Source organism: Carex rostrata, chromosome 10, assembly GCF_964058835.1.
Source record: "Carex rostrata chromosome 10, lpCarRost1.2, whole genome shotgun sequence".
In the NCBI taxonomy this organism is placed as follows: domain Eukaryota; kingdom Viridiplantae; phylum Streptophyta; class Magnoliopsida; order Poales; family Cyperaceae; genus Carex; species Carex rostrata.
The window spans coordinates 10,040,096-10,052,013 of NC_135927.1; the positions used below are offsets into that span (position 1 = coordinate 10,040,096).

Below are 11,918 nucleotides of genomic sequence, written 5' to 3' on the forward strand. Positions count from 1 at the left end.
TTTATGAATTCGGATCCGAACCGTCCATTTTCATCTGACACCACTTGAAATGATTTCGTGTATTTAGAGCTGGTATGTTTTAACTCGACTCTTTTTTTGAAAACTTGGTAGTAACTACTAAGGTTCGTGAGGGGGAATCGACCTCTCGGCCTTTGGGTATAACAACTCTAGGATATTTTTCTAGCCAATTGTGCTACCTCCCCTTTCTCCTGTTTTAACTCGACTCAGCTGGAGCTAATCTTATCACTCTGCTTGTATTGGGTTTATGGGCTGGGGATTTTACACATAACACCCAGTAATTAAATATATCCGTCATTACATTTATAAAATATAATTGTTTCTATCCGTCATTACATTCATGAATTGAATTATTATATTATGTTATCTTACCTATTTACATTAATTCATCAATTACCTATCTCAATTTAAATATCCATCTTTTTTGCTACAGTTAGTTGTAATTGTTCACAAAATTGACAAACGACTCTGCTCTTTTACATATTATGTACTGCAAAACATTTCATCAAAATTGACCACTTTACAACTATTAAATTACAAAAGTAAAATAAACAAGAAGTTCTGGAATTTTGCTGAATATTAAGGTAAAGATATAGAAAGTATATAACGTAACGAGATTTTTAAACTCATAAAATTATTATTATGTAAATATAAAATAATAGCAAGTCCATTTTAATATCAATACTACTTCTCATGTGCGGCCAAAATTTACTATTTTATATGAAAAAAGTAAGAGATATCGTATTAAAAATAAATTATTAATAATTGTTCATTAATTAAAATATTGTGATGATCCACAATATCTTCGCCTATTTATTGTTCTAAAACTCAAAAGTGCCCAAGTTAACTGAAATTTACTATTTTATAAGGTCATACCCAAATTTAATAATTAATAATTTACTAGTTGTATAAACCTCATCCTTTTATCCAAAAGAGGAAAAGCTCTTGGCATGAAATATGAAATTCCACAAATTTTAACCAATCATTTGGTCACAATTATATAAGGAAACTTATTTGACTTCAGAAACTTTTTAACAATGATTGGCTTCAGAAGACAGTTTTGCATTTTACCACAGCTCCATGTATTCATAGTTATAGAACTAGAACTCAAAAAGTTTTAACATCATTAATTCACCAAAAAAAAAAACAGATAAAAGAACTTCAAAAACCATGCTTGACAGGTGGTTCAGTTAGAACTTGGGAAAAAGACTGATTATTAATTAGCTCATGGTTACAAACAATGGTAATGCATATTTTGCAATATTCAACAATGTCAAGGTAACACTCAGAAAAAAAATTTATACAAAACAATTAAAAACCGCCATTTAAGCCGGCTTCTCTAACTTTTCCACCTCGTCCCTTTTCCCCTTGCTTTCACCATTTTGACCGGTTTGATTAATCAGTTGACATCACACTTTCAAAGGCACCCACCAAGGCCAAGACTTTACTTTTTCTCTCTCCAAAGAGCTTGCTTCGTGTCACCTCTATTGCAGAATTACTGATCACAGCTTCTTTCTTCCCTTGTGCCAGAACTGGTACAGCTGGCGCTGGTACGATTGGCACTGGTGCATCAGGCACTGTTACAGCAGGTTCTGGTATGGTTGGTACTGATACCAGTTCAGCTGTTACTGTCACTGGTATCACTTCCTCTATCGCCTCTTTCTCCTCTTTCTTCACCTCAGTTTCTGCATTTGTTTCAATTTGATCCTCATGTTCTCCTCTTATTTCTATTAGCCCCTCCTTTTCTTCTTCTTCTTCCACCGACAATGGTACTGGTATCAGCTCGGTTTCTTCATGCTTTTGTTCTAAATTAGGGCTCAAATTCACATCCTTTTCTTCTTCCATTGGCACCTCAGTCTCTTCCTCTCTGTGTAAATCAACCACTTCTTTTATTAGATTGGGTGCACTATTAACCCTTGATAAGGAAGGCTTGGTACCAGTTTTGGCACCTATACTGGGACTCCTTTTGCTTGTTGGCTTAGCGGTACCTCCAATCTTGGTACTAGTTTTGGTACCAGTTCCTGCAACTGGGCTCCGCCCCCTAATCGGTGCACTAGTATTTGCAACTTTCGTACCGGTTCTGATACCGCTACTTGATCGAGTAATACCAGTTTCAGTTTTCATTTTAGGAGATGGAAGTTTTGCAGATTGAACACTCTCTTTATGAGATTTCTTTGGTGGTGTTATGACAGGGGTGGGATTTTTTTTAGGTTTTGGGGAAATCTTTGCATGAGAGGTGCTAGTAGTAGTAACGGGTTTTGAGAAAGGGGCGGGGGTTGATCGTTTAGTGGTGGAAGGAGAGAGCGGCAAAGGTGCATTATGGTTTCTTCTCGTGTTGGTAGGGTCAGGTTTTCGAATGGATGGTATGGTGGGTCCGGCCGGTGGAGATGTTCTTGGTCTAAGGTTAGGCGCCCTTTTCGGTGCAGTGTCTATTGTAGGCCTTGATGTTGCCATACTTATAGATTTTTAATCTGCAAAAAATATGAAACAAAATAACAGAATACTTAAATATATTTCTGGTACATAACAGCTGGTATCAAAGTAACTGGTTCATTTTTTTTATTGATACAAAAGGTGAAACTAACCATTAGGTGATTACAAATTATACAATCACAAAACTAACCTAATGTCTAGGTAAACAAAATATGCAATGAAGATTTCGGTCAAATTGAAATCTTTTCAAAGGCATTTGAACAAACAGCAATTTTGCAAGGGGTACAGATGCAAAATAGGAAACCTTAAGGATTCAAATAAAATCTGATCCAAGCTACTAACATAGAAATTACTTGCGCAATCAGTGAAATAACATATTCAAACATAAGAAAATGACATAGGAAGAGAAAATTTCTCCTTTGATCACCTTGATTTGCAAAAGAAAAGTACAAAATCAATCCAGTATTGGTAAAATCTGGTCTTATTCAAGGGCCTGATTGGGAGGGGGAAAAGAGAAAGAGAGAGAATTAATTACAAGGTGATGGCATTACAAGAATGCCAACACAAAATTGCAATGAAGCTAGTGAATCCCGAGATTATAGACAGGAAAATTAATGCTTTATCTATTACACAGGTAGGCGTGCACAAGTTGATCCAAATTTAGAAAAAAAGAAAGAAAAAGATTCTGTGCTCCTGTGTGAGACACCTTTCTAAAATATGCAAAAAACCCAAGATCAAGCAAAATACATTAAAGAATTTTGCTTTCCTTTTTTTTTTTTTTGAATAAACAAATGTGACTAGAGTGCTAAAAACAAAATGTGCAAAATAATACGGTAACCAAACCAAACCGCCAAATTACAAACAGAACCTAATATTCGCTTTCGAACGGTACGAAATTGAAAATAGTACGAAAATGAAGAGAAAGCTTTAACCTTTTCGACGCGAGAAATCAGCTCAAATTGAGGAAACAAAGGTTAGAGAGAGAATTTTGTTTCGTGCTAAGGCTGGAGAGAGAGGAGCGTGTTAAATGCAATTAGTATTCCTGAGTTAACGCAAATTTTGAGTTTAGATCGGACCGTCTGATTTGAGTGCGGACGCATATTAAAGATACCGTGCATTACAGACGTGGGTCTTATTGTTTCAGATTCTGATCGGACGGTCAGGATATCAAATCAAAATTTGAGTTAACTCAGAGAATCGGAGTCGTATTTAAGGATGGTAGTTTGTTTGGGGTGGTGGTTGGTTAGAGAATTGGTGACAGGAATTTACGAATAATTAATAAAAAAATTGTGCAATTAGGAAAGACAAAGAATCTTGGATTTAGTGTATAATTTAATGGATTAGGATATGATTGAGGAGTCAATTGATAATTAACTAATGCACATCTGGGGTCCTGGGGCCACAATCTGACAAGGATAGGAATCAAATTAATTGTGTTATTTATTTCATCTTCTTATGTTAATGAAATCATATTAATCACTACTATATGTATATATCTATATTAACCAAACAAACGATGTTATGAAGGAATCATATTTCTAACACTATAATTAATATAATAATGATTAAAAAGTTTTTTTTTTTAAGCTTTCATTATTTTCGACATTTTATAAATTTATGTTGCAAAAAAGTAAAATATTAATCTCTGCGTAAAGAGATGAATTCTCTCATCCTTTGTGCTGAGTTTGTGATTTAATTAAGTATTATTTATATTTTTTTTTGGAATGTCAAATTATTTTAACTTGAATTTTTTATTCCATAATTACCGTAGTTTGGAAATTTAAATACAAATGCTTTCAGATGCCTAATATAATTATGTTAGCCAAAACTAGGGGTGTCAATGAGTACGATATGAGTAGAGTGAAACTATTTTCATACCCATACTCATTAAGAATTGACCTTATCCATACCCTATACATATTCGTTAAGAAAATGTAAAATTTGGTCTCCAAACACATATTAATATGGAGAACAAGATGAACGGTTCGGATCGACCGTTAGGATTTGAAAACTCGAATATAGAACTGTAGCACGGTAACAAATCGTAATATGCATAGTACCATAGAGGCATAGACTCACTCTAATAATTTTATTATTTTTACAAATAAACCATCAAAACTTATCATGTCATACACATGCAATCACAATTACTAATATAAAATTAAAATATAAATATGCAATTAATTCTAAGTAATATTTTTTTTTATTATAGTATCATGATCCAATATAGACAGCGCATTACACACTGCCTGTGTTGTGTTCAATACCGCATGATATCTATAATGATAAGCGCAAGATATGAAAGTATCATTCTTGCCATCTTATCAATTATGTTTCTTGATTTGCGAGTGCTATTATATCCACGCTTCGCTAGTGAACAGCCATATATAATGCACCTTTATCAAGGGACCTAACAGATATCATCGCTTATGCATCATATGCGCATAAGGGATATTTGTCTTCTTGACATAAGCGAACTTCTCAACATAAGTCCTACACAAAGAGATGATGTCATTATAGCTCCTTGTTACAGAGAGCGGTAGACACCAACCACTGATGTGCATTCCTTAAGTAAGAAAATCAAATGTCTCAGACATAAGACCAACACCACATGAACTATTAATGACACAAACATAGAATCCAGACAAGGTTTAAATAACGTTTATTGCGTCATAGCGGACTGGCTAAAAAAACAGCGCTATGCTCAAATAGCGGCGCTATAGCGTTGATAGCGCCATAGCTTTTATGATCCAAAAACGCTATAGTTCGTTATTTAGAACCTTGAATCCATATATTATTCATGTGTGGTCAATCCAATGCCATATAAACACTTGTATGCATCAATGAGATTAAATCGACAACCTGGTTGCTATGATTTGTGAAACTTGATCATCTTAATTTAATCCTCACACTGATCTTACATGCAATTAGAGTTCCTTGCTAATTACTTCGATCGGGGATATTTTAAAATTTGTTATTTATGATAGTGTTTCACAATCCAAGTCCGTAATCTGATGAACTATCGCGTAACTAAATTGAACAAGTCAACCATTCTATGATCAATATCAAAAGCAACATAAACATGTTTGCTCTAAGACACTAATTTCTTCAAAGTCATCTCAACTGATTAGGATCCAAAATCAATTTAAACTTTGTACGAAAACAGAGAGAAAGCTTATGAGAGTTAGTAGGAAGCTATATAATGGATAGTCAGTAGTGACTTGTGCTTAATTATAATCAATGATAAAAAGTTACAATGGTTGGTTATTGCTATAGGTAAATAATACATAATCAAACAAAAATTAACAACAAAATTAAATTAATATAAAATTATATCATATTGCTTCTTCATGGGATGTCCTTGTGTGCTTTTATTCCAACTCTCCTAAGAGCAAGATGTCAAACTTCACACCTATTGGCAATTTGCAACATCCTTCGCATACTATCACTTAAATTGTACCAGTTTTGTCATGTATCAGTGACAGTGACAGTACAAATTAAACAAAAACCTCATCTGAAATTTCCCTGAGAAAATCATACATGGGTCTTCATAGTCTATACCAATCAAGGCTATCAAAAAAAATGTGAAGTACAATTTTCCTATGCCAACAAGTAGTCTATACTGATATATCTATTTCTCACTATTCAATCCGTTATTGTTTTGGAACTCAATTGTCGTCTCATTTGAGAGTGAGGGAGACAAATTTGAATTGGTTTGACTAAAACTTCCCCAGATTAGATTCACAAACTCTGGATGGTCTATGAAGGGGTTCCTGTTATGTTGAAATTTGCTGCACACTCTTTCATTTCTTATTTTTTCTGATTTTGATGGTGGATCGAGCTCATTCCATTTTAAAAGTGAAGAGAGAAGTCCCATTTCATGCCTTCCTACAAAAGGAAATTACTTCTCTAAACAAATTTTACATTCAACATGATCTGTACCGTTCATCGTGATCACCATAAAAATGCACTTGTAGATCAAATTTTACATTTTTTACAATTCTTTTACTAATTATTAAATAGATAAAAAATCACTTGATCTAAAAATTCTAGACCATTCAAAAGTAGTGATTTTCTAGCTATCTAAAAAAAAGGAAAGAAATTTAAAAAAATGTAAAATTTAGTCTGCAAGTATATTTTCAAATGGAAATCATTTTGAAAACAGAGATATTGATCCATAGTACTGACCAATCCGCGCTATGCATGGTACCATAGCCTCATTCATTATATTTTTGTATTATTCAGGGCTGCATTCTCATGCAAATCTATATGCAACATTTGAAACTCAAACCAAGGTTCAAAACTGGAACTTAAAAATTGTCATATATCAAAATTTACATTTAGAACCTTACAATTTTGGAAAAGGAAAAATTATGTCTGATGAAACTTTTTTTTTTTTTTTTTTTGGAACTTACCAAGACTAGGTGAATTTGAAAGTTGCAGATAAGGCGTACCATCTGACTCATTAAATCCATAACATATAGCCATGTACATTAATGACCGCGCTATATCACCCCTTACCTATATTCAGAATTTTAAGATTACAAATTTTCTCAAAAAAACTCAAAAGAAATTGGAGCTCAAAATACCAGTAGCGGTCCTCATCTATACTGTATTTGTACCTGATGCCTAACTTCTTCACTGTACTGTTTGTCATATAGGTCAAAATATGAAAAAATCTAGATCTCAGATATGCAATAGGTGTTGTTGTTACGCGAGTGAGGCTACGGTAATATGCATAGCGTGGATTGGTCCGTACTATGGATAAATATCTTTGTTTTCAAATTTTAAATAGTGATCTAAACCGTGTAATATGATCTCCATATAAATATGTACTTGCAGACTAAATTCTACATTTTTTAGAATTTTTACTATTTTTATAGATAGTAGATAATCACTACTTTTGGATGGTCTAGAATTTTTAGAAGAAGTGATTTTCTACCTATCTAAAAAAATAGTAGATTTTTTGTAAAAAATATAAAATTTAATCTACAAGTACATTTTCATATAGAGATGAACGGTTCGGATCAACTGTTTGGACTTTGAAACAGAAATTTTATCCATAGTACGGACCATTCCGCACTATGCATAATACCATAAACCAAAGTAAATACTTTATTTTTTGAAATAAACCTGAGTAGGTGGAGCCCATTTGTGATGGTCAGATTCAGTGTCAGATGCGGCTTCACGGGTAGCAGGCCTTAGACAGCGTGTGGATGTGGTATTACACTCCCCATAGTACTTGTTCCCTCTTGCAGAGTTCACTAATAATTATTTGACATGTCAGAATTAATTGATCATGTGTACTATACAATCACTGGAAAACAATGACATAAGTCAATTGGAATTTTGCTGAAAAGGCACAAGATATGTAAAATTTGGAAGAAAAAGGACCCACAAGTACCATGAGGACTGATTCCGTGATTCGGCATTGAAAAAATAAGTAAAATAACAACAATATTAGAAACAATTAAACAACTTAGAGTCAACCTTATTTCAACCACCTCTGATTAAAGCACATTAGACCTCACTGTGGTCAACATAATTTTATCGTATGAATCAAATTCTTCACCTCTTAAGTTCTCCTATGAATCCTGAATCACTTGCTTATAGTGGTTTTGGAAAAAATGGCAGAAGGTAATTTCAAAGAAAAACAAAATTAAAAGATACTCTTTATACAAGTAAAGGGTTCTCATTTTTTTTTTTTTTGAAGGTCAGTTAGCAAGCGCTTACCAACTATTCCATTAAAGAAATAAAAAGTGTTGTACATAAATATTTACACCACCGGACTCAGCAAATGTAATTTAAAACATTTACAGAGTAAAGGGTTCTCATTTTTATGGATAGATAACTCGTAAAATATATTTTTTTTCATTAAAAGAAGCTGTTTTAATAGGGGTAAAACATATACCATTCACATCAGCTGGCCGAATGTTATGTAAATCAGTACGAGCTGAGCCTTTCTGTAGGCCATATGACCTAGGCCACAGGTGCTCTCCTGCATTATATACATTCAAGCTTCTGTATAAATTAATATCTCATTTCTGAATCATGTAAATAATTGTTGTAGTAAGTAATATCAGTAATGTACATGTATACTACAGACTTCTTAAGGAAAAACCCTACTATCTGATGAGGTACAAAACACATTGTACCAGAGAAGTGGTCCCAATTTCAATACACTGGTTATGGTACATTTGGAACCAGCCGAGACAAGGAGATACGTTCTTTTGTAAAGCATTTATTCAAATTAAATAACACCATACATAGGAATAGAAGAATGTGCATGATTTTTAAAAGCAAATTAATCACCATACACACAGATACAGTATAGTCTTTTACTGATAATCCAACTGATACTAGTGGTTTCAGATTTAGAACTCACTATTCCATCCTTCTGGTTTTCCTGCTAATTGCTTTGAGACAACTCGTTGTGAATAAATCTCTATCCTACAAATATCAGACAAATTATGAAGGGCAAAAAATTACACGTACAGAGAATTATACAATAAAATATTGAAATAATTTAATATCTCTCTAACACTTCATGGGAGGTCTCAGGATGCTTGAAATCAGCTGCATCTAGAATTTTTATTGCTTCCCAGACCTGTTTATAAAAAATAAAAATAAAATCCATATACTCCAATGAAATTTAGCTTATTTTACATGATCAATGCAATACATAAAACACTTACCTCTTTGTAAGAAATAGAATGATGTGGAGAAACAATGGAGTTTAGCCTCTTTGCTAGATCAACACCTTCTAATCCTTCTAAATCTTTGTAGTATGTACCAACTTCTTCACATGGGTATTTGGATATAGCTTTGGATTTCTCAATTGCATAGGCTATATCATTTACATGTAGAGAAGAAAGCACAAAGGCACCAGAAATAAGCAAATGACACCAATTCTGTAAAGAAAATCTACAGAAACAAACCCATTAGTAGCTAATTTTGATTGTTAAGGTTAAGCCATGTTAGTTGCCACTTCAATTCCAGTTTGAAATGGATAGAGAGTACAGCTTTGCACATATGCCCTCAGAACAGTAACTATTAGGAGAAATTCCATTCTCTAATAGGTAAACCCAGAAAAATAAAAATCATATTCTCAGTAAATTTTACTTGAGAAGACCAGAATTTGGGGCGAAGGAAGGAGAGGCTGATGTCTCTTTTCTGTTTGGAGAGAAGGAAAAAATGAAGTTGACTGAGGAGCTAAATAGGGAATTATCAACTCTAATTTCTCTTCTTTTTTGTTGAAGTTTTGCAAATTGAGGTGGAGAATATACAAGAGAATTGGTAAAGAACATATCTGTTTCGTTTGGTGTCTCGTTTCTTCGGAGCCAATGGAGAAATAAAAACTTAAATGTTGCTCGGAAGCGTATCCTCTGCGGAGGTTTTACCGAGCTGTGCGGTGGTTTTGATCTGGTCCGTTCGTTTCGAATCGGACGGACCAGATCAGATCTTGCCCGAATTTTAAAAAAACTCAAAATTTGGTGAATCCTTAATCCAGCTCGTCCGATCTGAAACGAACGGACCAGATCAAAACCACCGCACAGCATCGCAGGTAAAACCTCTGCAGAGGATAGCGTTTCATGTTGCTCGGCCTCCATTTCCCAAATGAATGGAGTAAAAATTGTTCTTATTTTACTATCATTTTATAGGGAGAATTTCATGTATGCCCTTCAATAATTTTCAAATTGCGTACCTCTCCTTCTAAAGTTCATAATATTATATTTTCCTTTCTAAATTTAAAAAAACACACAATTTTTTCATTATTATTTTCTTATTAAAGCTTATTTTAAATTTAGAAAGTTTTCATTTTATTCTTTATTAAAAATATAAAAAATATGTAGCATGTAAGAAAAATGTCCAATTTTATAATAGGTCGGTTTGCGAGGAAAAATGGTTCATTTTGTTCTTGTGCCATGCACAAGTAAAAATTTAATATTTTATTAAATAATAAAATAGAAAGTTTATAAATTAAAAATGAGTTTTTTAAAAATAAAATTGAATAAATGTGTGAGTTCTTAAAATTTAGAAGAGTAAATATAATATTATGAAGGAGGAATTTCACGTATACCCCTCAAAAACTTTAAAATTACGTATTTCTCCTCTAAATTTTGAAATTACATATCCCCATCTAAACTTAAAAAACTCACATATTTACCCATTTTATCCGACAATTTTATTAATATCCAACTTTAAATATATTTTACCACTTCTATCCAGGCTTTTGGATTTTTTGATCGGATTTTTATTCATATCCGAATCGGAATTTTTTTCAAAAAATATAAAAAATTTCAATCCTCTATATTATCTTGCGGATTGGGAAAACTTTTTTTAATTAATTAGAATAATTGGAATGTTTTAGCTATATATTATATTATTTTATGGTTATTTTTCACCGAAGACCGTGGAAGTTTAATTGCTGATAGTCCTAAATTAATTTTTACTACAAAGAAGTCCAATTACATATATTTTAATTTATTTTCTGGTTATTTTTCACCGAAGACCCTAGAAGTTTAATTGCTGATAGACCTAAATTAATTTTTATTACAAAGAAGTCCAATTACATATATTTTATTATATTTCGTGGTTATTTTCACCGAAGACTCTAAAAGTTTAATCGCTGATATATCAAACTCTCTAAAATTAAAATGTAGACAATTATCTCTTCGCGGTGGATATATAAACTGTTACATATTGTCAATAGAGACGGAGCCAGACTTTCTAGCTACAGAGTCAAATACAAATAGAGATCAATCATATAAAATTTTCATATTACAAATGGAAATCAATTTTATAATATTCATAACAGTTTGCTCTAAATTATATAAACATTCATGCAAAAGTATGAATATTTTTAATAGGATTAATTGGTCTCCATTCACTACGAGTGAATTCGTCCCTGATTGTCAGTATTTAATACCTAGGAAAGTATTTATTTAACATGGTGAATATTGTACAAAACTACAGACGATTCATACGAGATCCTTTTGCTGCGATAATGACGAAACAGTTAGGGGTAAAAATGGGTTAGATAGGGAGCATATAGTGGTAAAATACGAATACAAATCGGATATTTATTAAAAGATACCAATAATATTTATCTGATTATAATAATAAATAATATAACTTTTTTATAATATATATTAAACTACATTATATATGTAAATACAAATAATTAAAATTTAAAATTATATCTATATCAACATCCGTATGCATATTATATCTTATGAATATATATCTGATATTCATATCTAATTAATTTTTAAGTACGAATTGAATATTATCCGTTCTAATTAATATCATTCGGAGAAAAATGAGTAGAGAATAGAGAGCTCTTTTTTTTTCTTTTTTTTTTGTTCGTACACGTCCCGTGGGCCCAAATTACATTGCTTCATCCGAAAATTCTTCTAAACCACTGCTGCTATTTCTATTTAAGCCAGTAACCCGCGCCATGTTTG

General features: G+C 32.4%; 2 protein-coding genes across 4 annotated transcripts; both read right to left on the reverse strand.

Moving 5' to 3' along the window:
- Positions 1–1,207: 1,207 nt before the first annotated feature.
- LOC144560599 (calmodulin-binding protein-like protein) lies at positions 1,208–3,440 on the reverse strand. Of its 3 annotated transcripts, XM_078309841.1 has the most exons (3): positions 3,384–3,429; positions 2,879–2,944; positions 1,208–2,489 (listed from the first exon to the last, which is right to left on the reverse strand). In XM_078309841.1, the coding sequence occupies exon 3, from the start codon at positions 2,470–2,472 to the stop codon at positions 1,414–1,416; it is 1,059 nt and encodes a 352-aa protein (XP_078165967.1). In that variant the 5' UTR covers positions 2,473–2,489; positions 2,879–2,944; positions 3,384–3,429; the 3' UTR covers positions 1,208–1,413. The 3 variants fall into 3 exon arrangements, with proteins under 3 accessions (XP_078165967.1, XP_078165968.1, XP_078165966.1); XM_078309842.1 differs by lacking the exon at positions 2,879–2,944 and having other exon boundaries at positions 3,384–3,440; XM_078309840.1 differs by lacking the exon at positions 3,384–3,429 and having other exon boundaries at positions 2,879–3,363.
- A 2,211-nt stretch (positions 3,441–5,651) lies between these two features.
- On the reverse strand, positions 5,652–9,820 carry LOC144560598 (uncharacterized). The gene is made up of 8 exons (XM_078309839.1): positions 9,574–9,820; positions 9,147–9,375; positions 8,994–9,058; positions 8,837–8,901; positions 8,363–8,449; positions 7,585–7,715; positions 6,867–6,972; positions 5,652–6,339 (listed from the first exon to the last, which is right to left on the reverse strand). Exons 1-8 carry the CDS (start codon positions 9,756–9,758, stop codon positions 6,083–6,085), a joined length of 1,125 nt encoding a protein of 374 aa, XP_078165965.1. The 5' UTR covers positions 9,759–9,820; the 3' UTR covers positions 5,652–6,082.
- Positions 9,821–11,918: the final 2,098 nt, after the last annotated feature.